This window comes from Chenopodium quinoa, unplaced genomic scaffold (assembly GCF_001683475.1).
Source record: "Chenopodium quinoa cultivar QQ74 unplaced genomic scaffold, ASM168347v1, whole genome shotgun sequence".
NCBI classification, from domain to species: Eukaryota; Viridiplantae; Streptophyta; class Magnoliopsida; order Caryophyllales; family Amaranthaceae; genus Chenopodium; species Chenopodium quinoa.
In genome coordinates, this window is record NW_018742656.1 from 256,729 (window position 1) to 277,924 (window position 21,196).

The 21,196-nt window shown below is 31.3% G+C and overlaps 1 protein-coding gene across 1 annotated transcript; it reads left to right on the forward strand.

Moving 5' to 3' along the window:
• The first annotated feature begins 15,365 nt into the window (after window positions 1–15,365).
• On the forward strand, window positions 15,366–18,106 carry LOC110722217 (cytochrome P450 78A5-like). The gene is made up of 2 exons (XM_021901486.1): window positions 15,366–16,640; window positions 17,286–18,106. Exons 1-2 carry the CDS (start codon window positions 15,654–15,656, stop codon window positions 17,889–17,891), a joined length of 1,593 nt encoding a protein of 530 aa, XP_021757178.1. The 5' UTR covers window positions 15,366–15,653; the 3' UTR covers window positions 17,892–18,106.
• Window positions 18,107–21,196: the final 3,090 nt, after the last annotated feature.

Here is a 21,196-nt window from a genome sequence, read left to right on the forward strand (position 1 = left end):
GTTCGAGTGGTGGTGCGGCTGGCGGACTTCAAGGCTTCTCCTTTTTTTTTCTCCTTTGCTTTTTCCGTGAGAAAGGGAGGAGAAGAAGTTGAGGGTTTTGTTTTTTTTTTTGTTTTGTTTTTTTTTTTCTTCCAATTTCACGTGAAAGAGAGGAAGAGAGGTGAGGGTTTTTGTATTTTTATTTGGGCTTTAGTTTCCTAATTTTATTAGGAGTAGGAATTGTGTGTTTTGGGCTTGAGTAGAATTTAAGCATTGGACTACTAACTTAAAAGACTTATGATTTAAATTAAAACTTAATAGTTTTAGCTTACTAATATTGAAAATCTTATTACTTTTACATCAAAATAATTCATACTATAAAGTAAAAAATTAAAATATTGTAAAAATAATAAATAATTATATTAGAAAAATATGGGGGATTACAGAATCCCCCGATTCAGTTTGTTCCAGTTCGGTCTCGGTTGGTTTTACGATCCAAGTCCAATTCTGCAAACCCCTAGTGGTCCCCAAAAAAGCAGCAATAACCCGATGTGGAACGACAGGTATTGGGACAACCTCCTCAATCAGCGTCAGTGTAAGTAATCAAACGATGAGAAGCAGACGGATATAAATGTAAGCTATGATCAATGGTACCCTGAACATAATGCAGAATGCGTTTCAATGCATCATAATGAGATTCTTGGGGATCATGCATAAAAAGACACACCTGTTGTACCGCATAGGCAATATCTGGCCTGGTGAAAGTGAGGTACTGAAGTGCACTTGCTAAACTGCGATACAAAGTAGGAGTTATATTGAAGAGCCCATATTGAAGGAGTTATGTCTTTGATAAGTGCAATTATTAGATGTATTAAGGATCACTATTATGGAGATAATAAGTTCGCTCTTATGGGTCGTCATTATTTGTTGCTAGACTATGATCAATGATCTTTGGGCTAATCAAATAGTCCAAAGCCTACTAGAATGGATCCTATGAGGTCACACAACAAGGGTATTGGATTAAGCAAGTTAATGGCCTCATAAGCAAGTAACTAATCATGAAATGGATTGGGCTACCAAAGTTAGGTTAGAATTAGATTTTGGGCTTTGTCATAGACTCTTATTTAGAGATGAGATCTATAAATAAGATCCATGCCTAGGGTTGATTAATTAAGTCATAATCAACTTACAGTAGATTGTGAAACAAAGCAACCAAATCCCAAAAACCCTAATTCTCTCTTAAACTCACGGCTCTCTCTCCTCCCCCCTTTGGACTCACAGCCGGCCACCCCTAGTGGCGCGTGTGGTGTTCGTGGTTGGTTTTTTGCTCTCTCTTCTCCATAGAAGGTCAATTGAAGGGTTCAATTACAACTAACTAGTATTAGTGTAGGTCTTAATCCGTGCCCGTGGACCAAGTAAAGGAATCAAATTTGAGGTTCTTTGTCTCCCTTGTTCTTGCTCGATCATACGTGGAATCATGCTACAAAGGTATTAATTCTTATTCTTTATGTGTTATGCATGATCTTGGGATTAGGTGCTTTATGAATTGAATATGATTCATGTTTTCCGCAATTAGTACCTATAAACTTCTACACATATCATATGCACGCTCTAAAATCTCTTGTGCATACGTTTCCTGTGAAAGTAGCAAATAAGAGGGAGTATGGGTCACCGCAATCCCTAAAAAATAGCTTAGAGGACCCAAATCAGTCATAGGGAACTCAGTTTGCAACTGAGATATGATCCCCTCACGCAACCGGTCAGAAGAGGTAATTAATATAATATTATTGATATGTCCATTTTATATAGTGTTTTACCCCCGTCCCTTGGTCGTTATTAGTAATGTTTTTGGCTCTTTCGGGCCACTTTTATTACTAATTTGTGTTTTCTAGTGTTTTTGTAGTTTTAGTTGTATTTTACAGGAAATTGCACTCTTGGAGCATTTTCCCGGGCTTTATGGATCAAATACAGAAGCTAGAAAGACACGACCACTTTTGGAGCCCAGGGATCGGTGAGAGCCGGTGATTAAGGGATCGGTAATTGGGATCCCGAGGCATTTGGACCAAGTATTCAAGACCCGAGGAGGAAGTCCGGATTGGGCCGAGAAATCAAGCCCAATCGAAGTCCAAGCCTCAAAGTGAAGCAATCGCCCGATCGGGCTACCTCTAGCACGATCGGGCGCGGTAAGGCTTTGTTGCTGAGCATGCTATAGCGCGCCCGATCGTGCGAGCCTCGCGGGGACCTGATTAATTAGTTTTAATTTTTTGTTTTTAGGAAACGTTTATATACGATTTTGTACGGATTTTTGTGGATCTTCTTCCTTAGACTTTCTCTCTCTACTTAGGATCTTTTCTCTCTCTTAACTCTTCTCTCAACTCTTGTTCTTGATTATTTTCCATTAATACAGATTAGTTTGGTAACGATTTCTCTTCTCTTAATCTTATTTCCTTTCATCATGTCTTGCTTTATTGCTTTGATTAGTTTAGTTTTCAATATGTGTGAGTAGTTTTATTTCTAGGGTTTATGGGGATCCATAAATAATATGAAGGGGTAATTTGTTGTTGTTAATTATCAATGCTAGATTAATTTCCTATTGATTGATTTAATGCTCTGTGACTAGATTTGCGCAGATCTTTTATGCATGAGTTTAACAATATTGATTCGAGATTCGACAGATGAGAATTGATGTTTAGGTCTAGTTTCAATAGACAAGTTAATTTATAAATGGTTAAGTCGAGATTCGAGAGATGAGATTTAATACAGGTAAATTAATTGTGTGATTGTAATACGTAGAGAAAGCCCTTTACAATCTGGTTGATTGATGCATTAATGATTGACTATTATTGATTATTGGTATTGCATGATAATTTCTTATTGAATTGTTTTAACGTTTTACAATTGCGGCTTGTAAAAGTATAGCAATATTAAATTGATGAATCGAGCAGATGTTAATTTGATATTAAAGGCTATTTTCAATAAGAACTTAGATCTAGTAAATTGCGGGAGCCTGTTAGATCTATGTTGATTAATAAATTGCGAGAGCCTGTTAATCGTGTTATTTATGCAATGTCAACGATTGATTACTATGTTTTACCCTGGAGTATTATTTATTGGTGAACCTATGCCCTAGATCCTTTTATTCATTGTTTTCTCCCTACTCTTAATCTTCGTAGTTTAGTTTCCTTTGATTACAATATATTGGTTACTTTATAATCTGGATTATATTAATTAATTAGGAATAGAAAGACTCGTTTCTCTGTGGATTCGACCCTACTTCCCTATCTACGTTAGTTAGAGGATTTAGGAATTATTTTTGATTAGGGGATACGACTCTACCCTGTCAATTATCAACATAAAGAAGAAAACATGCCATATCATCACCTGTCGAAAAGTAAAAAGAGAGTTGTCACTTTGAGCAATGACAAAGCCCAATTTGACCAAAAACTTCGCAAAGTGTTGATACCAAACTTTAGGAGCTTGCTTCAATCCATATAGAGTCTTACGAAGTTGACATACATTGGAGGGATGATATAGTTATGTTAATATTTGTCATTGATTAGGATAATATTTGTATATATTTTGTATCCTTATCGTAATAGGATTATGAGTCTTGTAAAACTCTATATGTATTGATCAATGGTATGCACACCAATTTGAGGAGTTTTCTTGAAATCTAACATATACATTGACAAGTATATATAAAGTTAAAGCCCAAAAAATTGGCAAATTTGCTAATCTAGTAATATTTGTGCTCAAGAGTGAGGGATAGCTCGCGTGGTTAGAGTGTTTCTCCCGATTTTAGGAGATTTTGTGATTGATTCTTACCCCGTCATTATGGTTCTTTAAACACCAAACAAGAATAGTAGAAGAGCTAGAGAACTCACATTGGAACTTTGGGATTTCATCACAAATTCACAATAGTAATTACTTGAACTAAACTCTTCTTTAGCTAGTTTTTCATAACTAAACTCTTCTTTAGCTAGTTTTTCATTTTCGTAAAAATGACAAAATTCTTCTGATAGATTCGGGCAGTCTTGTATATAATATTAATTGTTCTAAGACTTGGAACTACCTACTTATGGTCACATAAGAACTTATCTTTCAAGATACACCGTTTTTCCATTGTTTTTGCATGCCCAATCTTATGCAAGTATACATGTTGAACTCATTGCAAATTGTATTGAGCTTTTTTGGTTGTCATAGAATTAGTTTTCTCCGACATTTCATGTAAGTGTAAAGCCAAATTGATAAAGCTATATAATGTGATAATTAAATTAATAAATCAGTTTAATTTAGTTTAGCTCCTAATCATTTCAGCTCTATTCAGTTCACTTCAGCTCAGTTCAGTAAATGTGAACAGACCCTAAATCAACATCTTGTAATTATATACATTTTTTTTTTGTTGACATATGCTGAAGAAAAATACAAACTATTTGAGTAGAATTTTTAAGCATTATGTCAATAACTGCACGCTAACATCTTATGCCATCTAAACCCAAAGACAATAATATTAATTTTGTAAACAGGCTAGCTAGCAATCAAATGAAATCTTGCGTCTAGTCCTTTGAATGTTAGTACCAATCTTCACTTTAGAATTGTATAGATCTGGACCTCAAAACGGATATAATAAGATCTGATCACTCTCTTTGGGAACGTAAGCTTATGTTTATATATATATATATATATATATATATATATATATATATATATATATATATATATATATATATATATATATATATATATATATATATATATATATAGTGGTGAAGCTAGCAATATTTCAAGTGAGCTCAAATTAATTAAAATTAATCATAAATTAAATGCAAATATATTTACTAATTAAAAAACAAAATCATTACAAGAAAATTAATTAGATATATATTTACTGAACTATAAATTTACACTTTAAAATATCACTAAACAAGTATATCATAATTAATAAATAATTGCCTATTACAAATCCAAATTTTTATTCCTATGTAGTACAAATTAAAGTACATATATATTTTAAATGTTATTTCTATATTGCACATATATTCTACATATATATATAAACTTGATATTGATTTAATTTTATCTTTTAATTGTTTGCAATAACATATTATAAGAGTTAAGTTTACTTTGAACATAGCTCTACTTTTAGCTTTAAATTAAGACAACTCGATTTGAAAATTATTCTAGCGTCTACATAGCTTATTATATGGAGTCATATATGCATTCATCTTTATCATACACCTAATTCTATTTTGCATTTTATCTACATCAAGTTGTAACATTGTATACACTTAGGAAATGAAAGTACCTATTGTAGAGATAAGAATTGTTCTCTTTACTCCATAACTTGAGTTCTTTTTCACATTGGTTTATTATTTTTGCTGTACTTTGTAAATATTATTTTCCATGCATGCACATGACATTGTGTGACTATTTTAGTCAAGATTGATTGATGATGCATAACATTACTGACTGGTACACAAATATCAAGCCAATGCTTGTATACATTTTACACTTTTGACATGATTCTAAGAAAAGAAAATTGAACATGCAGTGGTTACAAATATAGAGTACTAGCTTTGGTATCTTTATGAGAATTATATATCAATTGAGGTCAATTCTCATTACCTTATTTGTCTAAAATTATGATTTTGAAATTCCACATACAACTTCAAAATTCTACTTAATTTTTTTTTAGGATCTCTTAAACACGCCTTACATCGTAAACATTTTTATATATCCTACTGTGTAATAAAAAGTTGATATCAAAAATAAAACTTTGAAATGAGTTTTACAAAATTTTAGTACAGGACTAGCTTATTGGTCTTAATTATTGTGAATTTGTGGTTAACACTTTTAAATATTAACTCTCCAAATTTTTTTATGGGGCAATCTTTTAAAGGCGTACATTCGAGCATTCGATTCAGGCCCTGCAAGCCACAAAGCGAGAGCAGCTGCCAAAGAAAAGTTTAGATATTGTTATCTTTTTAGTTAGTTGGCTGGTGGACACCACAGCCTCCTCATTGGCTTATATCATAAAAAACATCATTACAGTTATCATTTGTTAATGTTATTAGTTTATATAAGTACTCTATACTTTTAAAGTTACATATGGAGTAGTATATAAATGCATCTTCAATTATTTCAATTTTAATGAAACTTTTACGTAGTATTACAATAAAATTTAGGAAATTTGAATTTGTGTCTTTTGTTTGTTTGTCTCATATATGACTTTTAATATACAATTTTTAATTTTTTTAAAAGGTAAGAAAATTAAACATCAAGAAGCCCTTTCTCACGAGGAAAATTATTGTCTCGTATATGATTTTTTTTTAATAATATACAAATTGAGTATAATTTTTTTTTTTTATAAAGAGTATAATTATTTTATCTTTGTTGTAATAATAGAACTACACATCGAGATAAATCTAAAATATTCAGGTAATTATGCCTTTCAAGTTTTGGATGCTGAGTATATATTCAAAATACTTCGTACTCAAATATAGTATTACATATTTTTTCTTCATAATTAAAGTACTCCATTTTAAATAGAACTTACAAAAAGTAACAAAACAAAGAAATGATTATGTCATTATGTGAATCCATTGCATCCACAGTTAGACAATCCAATGTAATATTCTTAGCCAATGCATGTAGTGCTCTTGAAAATCAAGAACAAAATTATCATTAAAGCCAAAAAAATTACTAAAAATTACTTAGACAATCCATGTAAAATTCTTAGCCAATGTATGTAGAAAGCATTACTATTGGTAGGGAATTCTACCAAAAAAATTATTAAAATTAAAATGCAACATCGTGCATATAAAAAAAACTTAATAAATTAATTCTTATTTAACCCAATGCATGTTTACAATTTTTTAAGATAACTAGTCTAGGACCATAGCCAATCATGGTTGATGAGGTCTTTCGGATTGATGTATCACAAATTTAGTTGTTACCGTTGTTAGGTAAAATGTGTATAAATATTTTTAGGTACAAATATTCACACCATTCTTAAAAATAAAAAAAAATAAAAAAAATAAAAAAATGTTATACCTAACCCATAGGGCTACATACAAACATGAGATATACACTAAAAAATCGTATAAATTAAAGTTAGGAAATTAAAAAAATATAAACACTAATTATACTGATTCACTCTTATTTTTGTCATAAATTTTCAATTTTATATAATTTTTAAGAGTATATTTAGCATTACCCTAAAAAAAATAAAAATATTGTGACCATAATAAAGATTAAGAGTAGTAACAAGCAAACACTTGTATATCATGCAATAATACAATGTCAAATACCATCCAAATTTGTTGTAGTCAGTGCAACTTGCATAGAGCCATAGAGTAACCTTTCTATTCTATTGGTGTAACTTGTATCGTATCCTTTAGTCCTTTAATATGGGAGATTGGGTAAAGTAACTTTTTCTTAAATTTTTATTGTTTACCTTTTCAAAGTTTTTATATTGCATGCAATGGTTTAATGGAGTATGTATTCTCCAAGATTTTTTAAAAAAACTTTTTCAAAGTTTTTATATTACATGTAATTTGCCATGTATATGCGATTCTGCACCAAATACTTTGGTGTAATTTTGACCTATGCATGCATGTATTAATACAATAATACTCTGTATTACTAGACTAGCTAATTACGAGTGTATTGTTATTTCGATTTAGGCTAGCTACTAGGCCTACTACCCAATTTATCCATGGCCCGCATCATATTTTTTTTACTCATACAATTGGATTCTGGCCTGGGTAGTGTCAACTCCTCTATTTTTTTTTTTAAAAAAAATGTTATATACTTTCTCTTTTTTAAAAAAAAATTAATTTTAACACTTTCCTAAAATGAAAATGTCATAATAGTTTCAATAAGTGGCGGAGCTAGAAATTTTTAACCGGAGAGACAAATGGAAGACATCGCATGATGTGGCGAAAATGTTAGGAAAAAAAACTTGACGCAAAGATAATTAAATAGTCGAAGTTCTAGTTGTAAAATACTTGTTACGTAAATAGTTAGTAATAAAAAATGACGATTTCCTTGAGATTTCATTCTTTCTAATAGGAATTTTTGAAGATAGAGTTGTTTTCATGTTGTCTTAAATTAGTTTGAATTAGGTGAATCATTTGACATGTCATGAATCAATTACCACATTTAAAATTATAATTAAATTATCGAATAACTTAAATACAGAGTAATTAGCTAGGGTCTGTTTTCATACGTTGAAATTCAGTTCAGTTCAGTTTATGTCTAATGATATTGCTAATGATATAAAGCCAAATTTCATTCTTTTAAGCTCTTATTACAACGACGATAATAATAATAATAATAATAATAATAATAATAATAATAATAATAATAATAATAATCATAATAATAATAATAATGATACAATTCATTGTTCAAATGGTTCTATTTTTTTGATACACATTTCTACTGTTAAACTCATTGAGAAAATTAGAGTACTACACAACTTAAACTAATTTTCATAATCGGTTAGTTCTTCGTCTTCTTCTTGTCCACCAAGCACCTCCATTACCTCGGCATTCCTCTGAACTGACTCCCATATCTGATCAGTTATTTCTTGTCGTACAATATCCATAGTCGCTTTTCTGTTAGGATCATACATAATATGATCTTCTCTTCGCTCCATGACTTCAACTTGGTGCGTGAATGGAATCCCTAGTTCATGTAAACGAATAAAATTGTGTAGAATACAACAAGCAACGATTATTTGCAACTGAAAACGTAATTTTATTTATTATTTATTTATTTATTTTTAAAAAAAAATTTAAACAACAAAGTGTTTTGTGTTCTTTTGTCATAATACTATTTTATTTTTAAATTATATAGTATACATGATTATAATGTTTTGGGGGTTCATGTTTATAATATATTTTCCATAAATATTATAATTATAAAGTATATTTTTCATAAATATTTTAATATGTACATATGTATATACACATATGTATAGTAATAAATAATCAAAGATCACTAATCCGTAGTGAAAAATCACTAATTACTAAGTTCAGCTCAGCTCAGCTCAGTTCAGTTCAGCTCAGTTCAGTTCAGCTCAGCTGATTTCAGTCAATGAGAACAAACCCTTATTAAGTTAACAACCGAAAAACCTTAATATTTTAAGAATAACAAATTTTATAATATCTAATTCTAGTGTGGGATTTAAATTTCAATACAAACCTCAAGTAATAATCAAATATATACATATAAAATAATGGATTAGTTAACTAACTAAGGAATACAAAATAAATTCTTAATATAAATACAAGTTACATATATACGGAGTTTTTTTTTTTTTTTTGAAATACCTGATTTTTTTTAAAGTGGGGGGGGGGGCATATGTCCTCCTTTGTACTCCATCCCTCCGCCACTGGTTGCAATACAATATAAAAGGATAGTTTTTATGGTGAAAATTGCACTGATATCTTTAATATTAAACCTCATAGCCTAATTTATTGTGCTTCAAACAATTTCTTAACCCCATTTTAAGTGTATCATATCATGTGAGGTCCACTTTTCTTAAATACCATGATAAAATACTCATGTTGCAACTATAAAGAATCATAGAAAGTATTAAAATAGAAAAAACATAAGAAAATTGATTAAGGATATGTTTACTTTACTTTATTTATATTTATTTCACATAAAAAAATTAGATTAAATAAAATAATAAAAAGAAAGCAATGATATTCTATCGTTTAATGTGTGGGTTTATTTGTCAGTATCTTTAATTTTGTATTAAAAAATCATGAAAATTATATATTAATAAAATCTAATTATTAATCATCAAGATTCAAGAATAAGGATTAATAAGAGGAGATCAAACCCAAATGCTTCCCTGGCTCTTATAGTGCCACCTCTCTTTTTTCATCATATCACATAATTGGCAACCAAATTTCTTGCAATTTTAGTAACCTATGAAATATCGATCAAGCAAATAAAAAAAAAAATTGAATAGAGGAAAATATCTTCAATAAATATCAATCAAGCTGATAGAGAATATCCATACAATATTCTCATCCTAGGTTTAGGATATATTTTGTATAAGATTATCTTTGATATATGTACATATCTTATAGTTACCTAATATGATTAGGTTTCTCATTGTAACACTATGAATATTGATCAATGGAAATCACTCTAAAAGAGGAGTTTTATATTATCTGACATGGTATCACAGCTTAGGTTAGATCTTGGGATTATATACAAAAATTCTCACCCTGCCGGTGGGTTAGAAAATTAAACCCACCGGCGGGATATACAAAGTTTTTTATGCTTCTGCAAACACACATATAGATTTTTTTTTCTTTTCTCAAAGTTTTTTTTAGAATCTTTATGAAACCTTGCGCCTCCTACCAACAGTAGCAATCGCGAAAGCCTCCTCCATCGTTGTTGGCAATCGCATACACTACTGTCTCCCCCTACTGGCAGTAACCACATTTGCCAACCTACTCCATGTGCCGCACTCTATTTCCACCTCCCCATGACCAACAATGATTCTTACATTGCCTCATTGGTTTTTTTTTTTTTTACACATAATCACATAGATTTTGTTTTGGTGGTGGTATATCACAATAAGGTCAACTTTTGCATATCTCTTTTGCTATCAAGTTAGCTCCTTTTATTGTTGCAGCACTTGGAATCTTTGTGGAGTATTAATTCTTGCTACCTGGTTTCTCTTTTGAGAATTGATTAATTTCAAGCGGTGGGATTTAATCTTTTCTTGCGCAATTTTTTTTTTCTTCAACTGTGATTTCACGTAGTAGTGTAGAGTCTTCTCCCCGATGATGGTTAGATCCCTTAACTAATTCTTCTCTAGATCTGCAATTTGGCCCAAGTATATGTGTGACTCTTCTCCTTCGGCCTAAAAGCGCATATCTCTACTATACGTAGGTCGTGGTTGTTGCTTCTCATCGTCATCACCAGCACACGTCTACTACTTCTCTTTTGATCATGGGTTACTATACTATCCTTACCGTTCGATGCGTGATTCAGATCCAGTCTGAGCATCCGATTTTCTCCCGCTCTGACTGCGGGGGTGTGATAGAGAATATCCATAGAATATTCTCATCCTAGGTTTAGGATATATTTTGTATAAGATTATCTTTGATATCTGTACATATCTTATAGCTACCTAATATGATTAGGTTTCTCATTGTAACCCTATAATTATTGATCAATGGAAATCACTCTAAAAGAGAAGTTTTATATTATCTGACACAAGCATAAAAAAAATATTTAGAAAAATTATAATTGCAATGTTGCTAAGGTATGCACAAAAATTTATGAAAAATATACAGAAGGAACCCAAAAATTCAAAAAAATAATTCAATTTGCATAGCTGTAGAATTTAAACTGTTTAAATTGTAGTTTTTACTCATTAAAAAATAAGATACTTTTAAAAAAGATAATAAATGCATTTAGTTAGCAATTAACATTAAATTACTTAGATGTCAATTAGGTGGAGATAACTATGCAATATAACCTCTTCTTCTTATCTTCTGGTTTTTATGAGTATCTGTTTCAAAATATTAATCTTTTTAATTACACCGTTTCATATTTATTCAATTACCGAAATATTATGCAAAGTTATTACTCCAGTATTGTGTATGGAGACTTACTATTCAAAGTTATTTTCGTTGTCTTATATTTAAAGCTATTGCGTGTAAAAAAATTTGTTTACATAAGGGGCCGTTTTCTTACATTATGCCTAGGGCCCATAAATTTCTAGGAACGGGGCTGGTAAATTGTGAATGACCTAAGGTTGTGTTTAGTTATGTTTATTTCATTTCAATTCCCGAATTTCAAATTCTGAAATTAAAATTCCATTATGTGTGTTTGGGAAACACTAGAATTGGATTTCAGGAATTTTATGTAAGATGTTGACTTTATAATTTATAAAAAATTATGGAAAAGAAATTGAAAAAATGCATGTAAATGAAGATTGCAAAAATGGAGACAAGCAAATTGCATAAATGTTGACCACTTATTTATTTTGGAAAAAATGAGGATACATGCCCATCGGCATTCATCAATTTAAGGAAGTGAATTGTAAATGACAGTGTTTCACAAAGCATTTGAAATTCTACGGAGTATCAAATTGAGGCATGTTTAATGGTCATGGAATTGAAGCAAATACAAGTCCAAATTCTTGCATTTTTCCAAACAGCAACATTGACTCAAATCCAAAATTTGAAATTAAAGCAATATATCCAAACAGAACATAAGGGAGGTAATGTAATTAATTTGTCATGATATGTATCAGCTCAAATGTCCTAGCTAGGAAGTTGGAATTCCCTCATTTTGCAAATTAAATTTCTCGTTAATAACCAAACATAAGGGATCTAAGCAATAATTCTTAGAAATATCTATTGCCCATGTCAAATAAGTGCAACCAAACAAGCTTTTAGTAGGAGATTGTGAGAAACAATAAAAAGTAGTTTAAGGGCCTGTTCATATTTACTGAACTGAGCTGAACTGAACTGAACTGAACTGATTGGAGCTGAACTGAACTGATTGGAACGGAACTGAACTGAACTAAGATGAAATGAATATTTTATGAGAGAGGGAAATTAAGAGCTGAACTGAACTAATTGGAACTGAACTGAATTGAACTAATTGGAACTGAACTGAACTGAACTGAACTGATTGGAGCTGAACTGAACTGAACTGAACTGAAAATAAGTAAATATGAACAGGCCATAAGTCGGGTTGCAAGGGAGAGATATAATAAAATGTTTATGAAGTGGGATTAGTGTTAAAGAGAAAATAATAAAATAATAGTGAATATTTTATGAGAGAAGGATGTCTATAACTATACTAAAATAGAGGGCATTGAAAAAAAAAGCTCCACGTGTCACTTTTCCATGCAAATTTTTTTCGCCCTTTTCCACAATCCTAATTAAAGCGATTATTTACTAAATAATCTAAGATCTTCTATTTCCTTTAAATATTACGTATAATATATATATAAAAAAAAATCAGTTTATGTATATACTAAAATAATATTGATTGATCTTATATTATATAATATTTTTTGCAAAAAATAATATGATTTTATTGATCTTATGTACAAAATATATTTTCATTAACCTTAAATGTAGAAAATTTCACAATATTTTTCCACTATATATAATAAAGAATGAAATATATTTGATAAAATAACATTTTTGACAAGATAGTGAGGAAAGATAATATACAATAACAGTAGATAACAAAATATTTACATAATCAAATTGATTATCTCAAAAATATTGGATACTTTGTATGTGTAAGGTGTGATATAGATACCAAATCTTTCCCTCAAAAAACAAAAAATAAAAATAAAAATACCAAATCTAGCTAATTATTTCCTAACATTTAAAATATTTTTCTTCTCCACATACATTTTTTTTTACCTCTAAAGGTAATTGATCTAAAGTTATCAATACTCATGACAATATTATACATTAAATTGATCTTATATAGTATATTGGCAAAGAAATATACTACCTCCAGCTCGTATTTTTTGCAACTTTGGAGTTTTTTATATCTCACAAATATTACACCAAAGTTGCATATAATAAAAACCGGAGGTAGTATCTTTTATTGATCTTATGTGATACAATTGTTGTCTAATTGTTTAACTTGTATATATATGTACATAATAGTTCATTATGATTCTTAACATAAAAAATCAACATATCAAATAAATTTGTCAAGATTAAATATCATTACACAAGAAAGTTAATTATTACAACTTGAATATAGTTTTGATATTAGAATATATATACTAGAATAATGATTATTGATCTTATATAATATTTTTGCCAATTTAGATATTTATGAAAAGGATTATACGCAATATAAATATAAACTTGTATACTTATGGTCATCGTTTAATTTATGGGATCAAACTAAAAAAATATGGTCATTGTTTGCTATTTATATACAATAAAATTTTCATGTATAGCTTACTATAATCATTTTAATGTATACTCAATATTATCCATATATCAAAATATCAAATTTACATTTTTACATACATTCATACATGCCTACAATATTTGGTGAAATATTAACGTTGGATATTTCATCTTCACAAACGTAAGTGAATATAAAAAATAAAAATTAAAAAAAAAAGTACAGAGGTAGTATGAAACAAATACTACTTAAATATTTTCATTGACTGAACTTCAAAGTACAAGGCTTGTTCTCATTGACTGAACTCAGCTGAACTGAACTGAACTGAACTGAGCTGAACTGAACTGAACTGAACTGAAATGAATATTTTATAAGAGAAGGAAATTAGGAGTTGAGCTGAACTGAACTGAACTGAATTGAACTGAGCTGAACTGAAATGAACTGAATTTCATCGTAAGAGAACAGACCCTTAGAATAGATTGATTCAAGAATATATCTCTTAGACTCTTACATAGTGGTGTATTTTTTTAAAAAAATAATAAAATTAGTACTCCAGCAATTTATATTTTCATAATTTTTACTTTGTATTATTAATTGAATAAAAAAACTTACTCCGTATCAAATTTAAAGATATTCATCCACAAACAAAGGAAAGTGTAGTCTATTAGGAGTACCATACAGATTTTGCATTTTTGAAATAGAATAAAGATAACAACATACAAAGCATCATCCATCTAATTAGAGACGGAGGGAGTACAAATTTACAATATAATCACATTAAACACTGGAATATCTGTTACTGCCGACCTTTATCTCATATACATTATACAGTCCGTTCGTACTCCAAACCATAAATGAACAATATCATCAAATATCTCTATTACTCTAAACATGCATCTTTTTAGTACCAACACTATATTAAGATATCAATACCATCTCTTTTCATAAATCTCCAAAATACGGAGTATCACTAGCTCTTTCACATTACTGTCTAACCGCCTCTCACAATAAATAATCACTCTTTTTTTCAACCCTTCATCTTTTTCACCGTTATTTACCATTGACTCATGCTACTCGTATTTTACCGTGAACATTAATTCATAATCTCAACTTTAAACTCCCAAAGTAAATTACATTTATTATGGTCCTGTTTGGGAGAAAGCTGAAAGCTGAAAGTTGAAGCTGATTGAGTTAGCTGATTTTGACTAACTGATTTTATTAACTTATTTGACTAACTTATTGTATTAACTGATTATATAAAAGTGTTTGGTAAATAGCTGATAGCTTAAAGGTGATTGAATATGTGAAATGACCAATAAGCTAATTGTGGGGTAGGTAGTTTAGATAGAATTTTAAATTAAATGAGGTTATAAGTGTCATTTCACAATAATTAATGAATAAGCTAATTGAAAAAGCTCCTAAAATGAGCTTTTTCAAAAAGAGCTTATTTAGTGAAATAAACTCTTTCAATAAGCTTACTACCAAACACTTGTATTAGCTTGTTTGATTAGTCAATCAGCTAAAGTTAGTCAAATAAGCTAATATACCCTCAATAAGCTAACTACTAAACAAATATGGGTTATTAATATTAAAATAATATTACTATATAAGGTATTTCACAACCACTATAAATAAGTGCCCTCACACTTCTTCTCCCTCACCAAATCACCCTTTCATCTTCTTCATCATCCTTTAACCTAACAACTTTTTCTTCTGCTAAAAAAAAAAAAAACCTAAAAAAAATGTCAGTAGAAGCTTTAGCAACGAATTTCTCATTGCTACCAACAGCATCATCCCTTCTTTCAGCACCCATTTTCCTTTCATTTGCAGCATTTCTGTCCCTTTTCACCATATTCCTGTACCCAGGTGGCTTAGCATGGTCTCTTTCCGCTGTCAAAAACAACCGAAGCGGCAACGGTAAGTCCGCTTCGGCTATCCCTGGACCAACCGGGTTACCCCTTGTTGGTCTCGGCCATGTTTTCGCTTCCGAAAAAACTCACCGAATTTTATCCAGTGTTGCTACAAGCCTTAAGGCTACGCCCTTGATGGCTTTCTCAGTCGGGTTGACTCGCTTTGTGATAGCAAGTGAGCCAGAGACTGCTAAAGAGATTTTGAACAGTTCTGAGTTCGCTGATCGTCCTATTAAGGAGTCGGCTTATGAGCTTCTCTTTAACAGGGCTATGGGCTTCGCTCCCTTCGGCGATTACTGGAGGAATCTCCGTAGGATATCCGCAACATACTTGTTCAGCCCTCGAAGAATCTCCAACTTCGGAGGATTCCGTCAGGAAATCGGTAACAAGATGGTCAGCCAGATTAACACTTTGATGGGTGAAGAGGGTAATGTTGAGATCAAAAATGTATTGCATTTCGGATCGTTGAACAATGTTATGATGAGTGTGTTCGGAAAGAGTTACGATTTCTTTGGTAAGAGAACCGAGGAAGCTGATAACCTTGAGGAGTTGGTGAAGGAGGGTTATGAATTGCTGGGTATTTTCAACTGGGGTGACCATTTTACCCCTCTAAGGTGGTTGGATTTACAAGGAGTAAGGAGAAGGTGTAAGAATTTAGTTGGTAAGGTGAACAAGTATGTTGGTAATGTGATTGAAGAGCACAGAGCATTGAGGAGTGAGAAGGTTGATGATGATTCAAAGGATTTCGTTGATGTTCTTCTTGATTTGGAAGATGGAGAGAACAAGCTTTCTGACTCTGACATGATTGCTCTTCTTTGGGTATGCATTTATTTTTGTTAATTTCATGTTCTTTTTGTCTTGATCATGTTATAATTGTTGTTCATTGTATGTATACTATTTGAAATGGTATAGGTTTAATATGTGCCATTTTGGTGAGTTCGTATAATTTGTGTTTTGTGGGTTCATATTATTCGTTTACATTTGTTTATAATCATGTGCTGTTTGTTGGGTTTTGTGGGTCCTTTTCCATGTATGTGCCCTTATATCTCTATCATACTTCCTCCGTTTTTTTTTTATTACATCATAAGGGTTTTGGAGGCAAAATTTGGTAGTGGGAAAAAGTAAGAGAGAGAAACGTAAAAATACAAAATTGTCTATGTAATGTAAGATAAAATAAAAATAAAAAGTAGGTGTGAAAAAGTAAGGGTATATTGGGTATTTGCAGTGTGAACATAGATATTTTTTATCCTAAAAATGAAATGATGCAATAATAAGTAAACTTCTTAAAGTAGTAAGTGATGCGATAAAAAAAATTTTTTTTTTTTTACATCAATATGATGTTTATGTTGAGGATAATGTATGTTTTCTTTTAAATGAGTTTGTATTAGGGCATCTAATTAGTGCGTCTTTTATCATCATCTATATATGTTTTATGTTTTCTAATTTGTTCATTTTCGAATGCAGGAAATGATCTTTAGAGGAACAGATACAGTTGCAATCCTATTAGAGTGGACTCTAGCAAGGATGGTGGTGCACCCTGACATTCAAGCCAAGGCTCAAGCCGAAATCGACAGCGTAGTCGGAGCCAACAGGCAAGTCGCCGACTCAGACCTCCCCAACCTACCATACCTCCAAGCCATCCTCAAGGAGACATTGAGAGTCCACCCACCAGGCCCACTTCTATCATGGGCTCGTCTTTCCATCCACGACACCCACGTGGGTCCACACTTTGTCCCAGCCGGAACCACCGCTATGGTCAACATGTACGCCATCACCCACGACGAGAAGATCTGGTCGGACCCCAACGAGTTCAAACCCGAGAGGTTCATGGAGGAGGATGTTCCAATCATGGGTTCAGACCTGAGGTTGGCACCTTTCGGAGCAGGACGTCGTGTCTGCCCCGGAAAGGCAATGGGTATGGCTACTGCTCAGCTGTGGTTGGCTCAGATGCTTCAGAACTTCAAGTGGGTTCCGACCGAGGACGGTGTGGACTTGACCGAGTGTCTCAAGCTTTCAATGGAGATGAAGTCGTCTTTGGTATGCAAGGCTGTTCCTAGGATCTCTGCTTAAATCAACTAGTCTGTTTATGATATGAAGGTTATGGTATGTGTGTGCTATAATAGCCACTATTAGTAGTTTTAATTATGGACTAACATAAGTGATTTAGCTTGCGAACTAAGTAGTTTCCGAGCTTTTAGGTGGTAGTAGCTTCCTATGTAATGTGTAATCGAAAACCAAAAAATTAATGTTAATTTTCTTTATTAGTGTATGGTTTGGTGTTCTTATTTTTCTCCCTTAATTTTTCTTTCCAATTTTCGCGGCTATTTGAGAAAATAATTCAGCACTTATAAGTTGTTTGGACACACATATAGACTTAACAATTATGCTTCAGAGCTATAGAAATTCTGAGTTCTGTCTAAATTCTTGTTTGGAGTTCTGATTTATCTGCCTTAATTTTCTTTTATTGATTTTTTCATGCAATTTACGCGGCTATTTGAGTTTGAGGAAATTATTGGTCATTTAGACAGTCAGCCTATATAATTACATGCTTTGGTGTTAAATTATAGATTTAATGTATATTGTATCAAATTAATAGCATAAAAGGAGAGAAAATACTATTGGAGATAAAAATAAGTGGTGGTTTATAGTCATAATAACTAGTAAATGCATATGTCAATGTCATGTTGCAATAAGATTAGAATCACATTCTTTAGCAATCTCTATCACAAATCACCATCTTTTCTAGTTTTTAATGGTGATGAATTTCTGTAGGAAGCACTTAAATGGTTCTGATACATATACAATTTTTCTTAATAAGTTTTTTTAACTAGATAAAGAATTTCCAAAACTCGAAATTATTAGTACTGAATATACATGTGAGCAACAACTAGTTTTTGTGGTGTAATATTCTCTTGTATGGTCCATTCTCACAAGTCACAAGTATCTTATTCTAAAATGTAGCGCAACTAAGGTTCAGTTTTATTGTTTTTGCATCAACATTGCTAGCCTTAGAGCACTCACATCAGTGAGCATTTTTTTGCTCATGAGCAAAAATGGTGAGCAAATTTGTTAAAAATGGTTCCCCATCAATGAGCATATTGAAAAATGCTCATGAGCATTTCTGATTTGCTCATCCTATGAGCAAATTTGAGGATGAATAGTAACTATGTGGGGCCCAGCATTTCTCCAATGTCTCTGTCAGCTTCTTCCTCCAATCAGCAAATATTACCGTTTTTAAACGGTAATTAATTTAAAACGGTTATTTTGGTCGATTTATAATAAAAAAAAAATCATCAACAGTTATAATTTTTTTTTTCTCTACAAATAGAGATCCATTTTGACATATTTTGGTATAATTTCAAAAATCACAAAAACACTCTATATTATTCTTCTCCCATTTCTAGTGAGATTTATAATTTATAATTGTTTAGCGATTAAAATTCAATAATATTAATTAATATTTAATAATTGTATTAAGTTAAATAACAGTATAATTGTAATTAGTAGCACTAAAACTTCATTTAACCAAAACATAATTAATAATAATATGGTGATGTGTAAGAGAGAGAGAAATGTTGATGGGGTATGTGAAAAAGTAGGAGAGAGATTGATGAGCAATTTTTTTTTTGTTCACTAGTGGGATAATATTTGCTCACAAAAAATGCTCATGGTTGGTAAGAGAGAGAAAGTGGCTAGAGAGAGAATGAGCAAAAAAAAATTTGCTCACCAGTGTGAGTGCTCTTATAATAGTGATCAAACAATTTTCATTTATTTTTTCCATTTTTATAGGACTTTTTTGGAATCCTCGGAGTATTAATGTGTTATCGGAATTTTGAAGAATAATTTTGTTCATCGTTTGGTATAAACTTGTTTAAGCACCATGATCGATCGTGGTGCATCCTATGCATCTTTATTCTTGCATGCTTTGTTGATGCATCCTCATCCTATATTCTGTAAACACAAGGAGCAAAAAAAAAGGAATTTATTGTATTAAAAAAAAGGGCTTTTCTAAGCTACATCTCTAAAGTATTCGAGTTTCTAAGGTGTACCCATACTTTTTCAAGTTTCTAAGTTGTGCCCCTCAACTTACTACCATTGATGAATGGTACCCACCTTGGGACTTCCACGTCACCTAAAGTTAATTATAAATTTAATAGAAAGATGATAAAAGGTAGGAAAATGGTAGGAGAAAGAAATCTTAGCCACCGCAACCCTAATAATGAAAACTGAAGCCACGAAATCACACTCTCAAATAACATTTAAACAACTAATAAGGGTACATTTTAGTATTCATAACGAGTTGAAGGGCACAACTTAGAAACTTGAAAAAACATGAATACACCTTAGAAACTCGAATACCTTAGGGACATAGCTTAGAAAAACCCTAAAAAAAAAAGAGCAGAGATTCCTGGAAATGATAATGAATTAAAGATGCAAAAAAACCCTGGAAATGATTGAAGAATACACAAAGAGTAACACTTTGATAAACATATGGTTCACCTCTTTTCAAGGGATCCAAATTCTTTCTAGAGAATATTTGGTTTTGTTTTTTTTAAAGATTTTATTAAAGTTATTTTCAGTTTGTGCAGTCGCTTGTAAAAAAGCCACTCTCCTTTTTCTCTCCCCTTACAGTAAACAAAAGATGCAATTCAGATTTTCTTTTGTTTTCTTGTACACTTGGTGTACTTTTTTTTTCCCCCCTAAAAAATTCACACTATTTTCTTTGCTTCACTTCATATCCTTATCGGGGTGAATCTTGATCTCACCACCTGTACAATTCTTTTTTAAGCAAAAAAAAAAAAAAAAAATCATATTCCTTATTTACCCTTTCATCACCTAAATCGTGTTCAAGTGGAGAAAAGATACACATACACTGATCTATAAGACTCGTGTTCTTATCCCTTAAACGACCCTAAACGTGTTAAATATGCCACTACGAGTAGTACGTAAATTTACCCTCAAAGAGGTATATGTATCACCGTGTCATCGTGTGTTCTAACCCATAGGGACAAGGACCCTAAGAGTGGTATAGTTGCATATCCGTACAAGTTTATGTACATCCAATTTTTTACTATAGATGATGCATGAACTTTGGCACATTTATATGTTTATTCTGTAATGCTAATGTTGATCCATACGCGTCCTCTTTCGCTTTCTACGTGGTATCGATTCTAACACTCTTAATCGGGTTTATAATAATCATGGATTTGGATATCGTACATTAATATCAAGCTTAGATTAAGCATAACATCAAAACTCCATTAACACTAATATAATGGTTTAGGCAAGCATCTGTTGATTGTAGGTACCCCAAATTCTATGTGTCAAATGAGAAGGTTAGGGAATGTATTAATTTAATGTGTATGGAAAAAAAA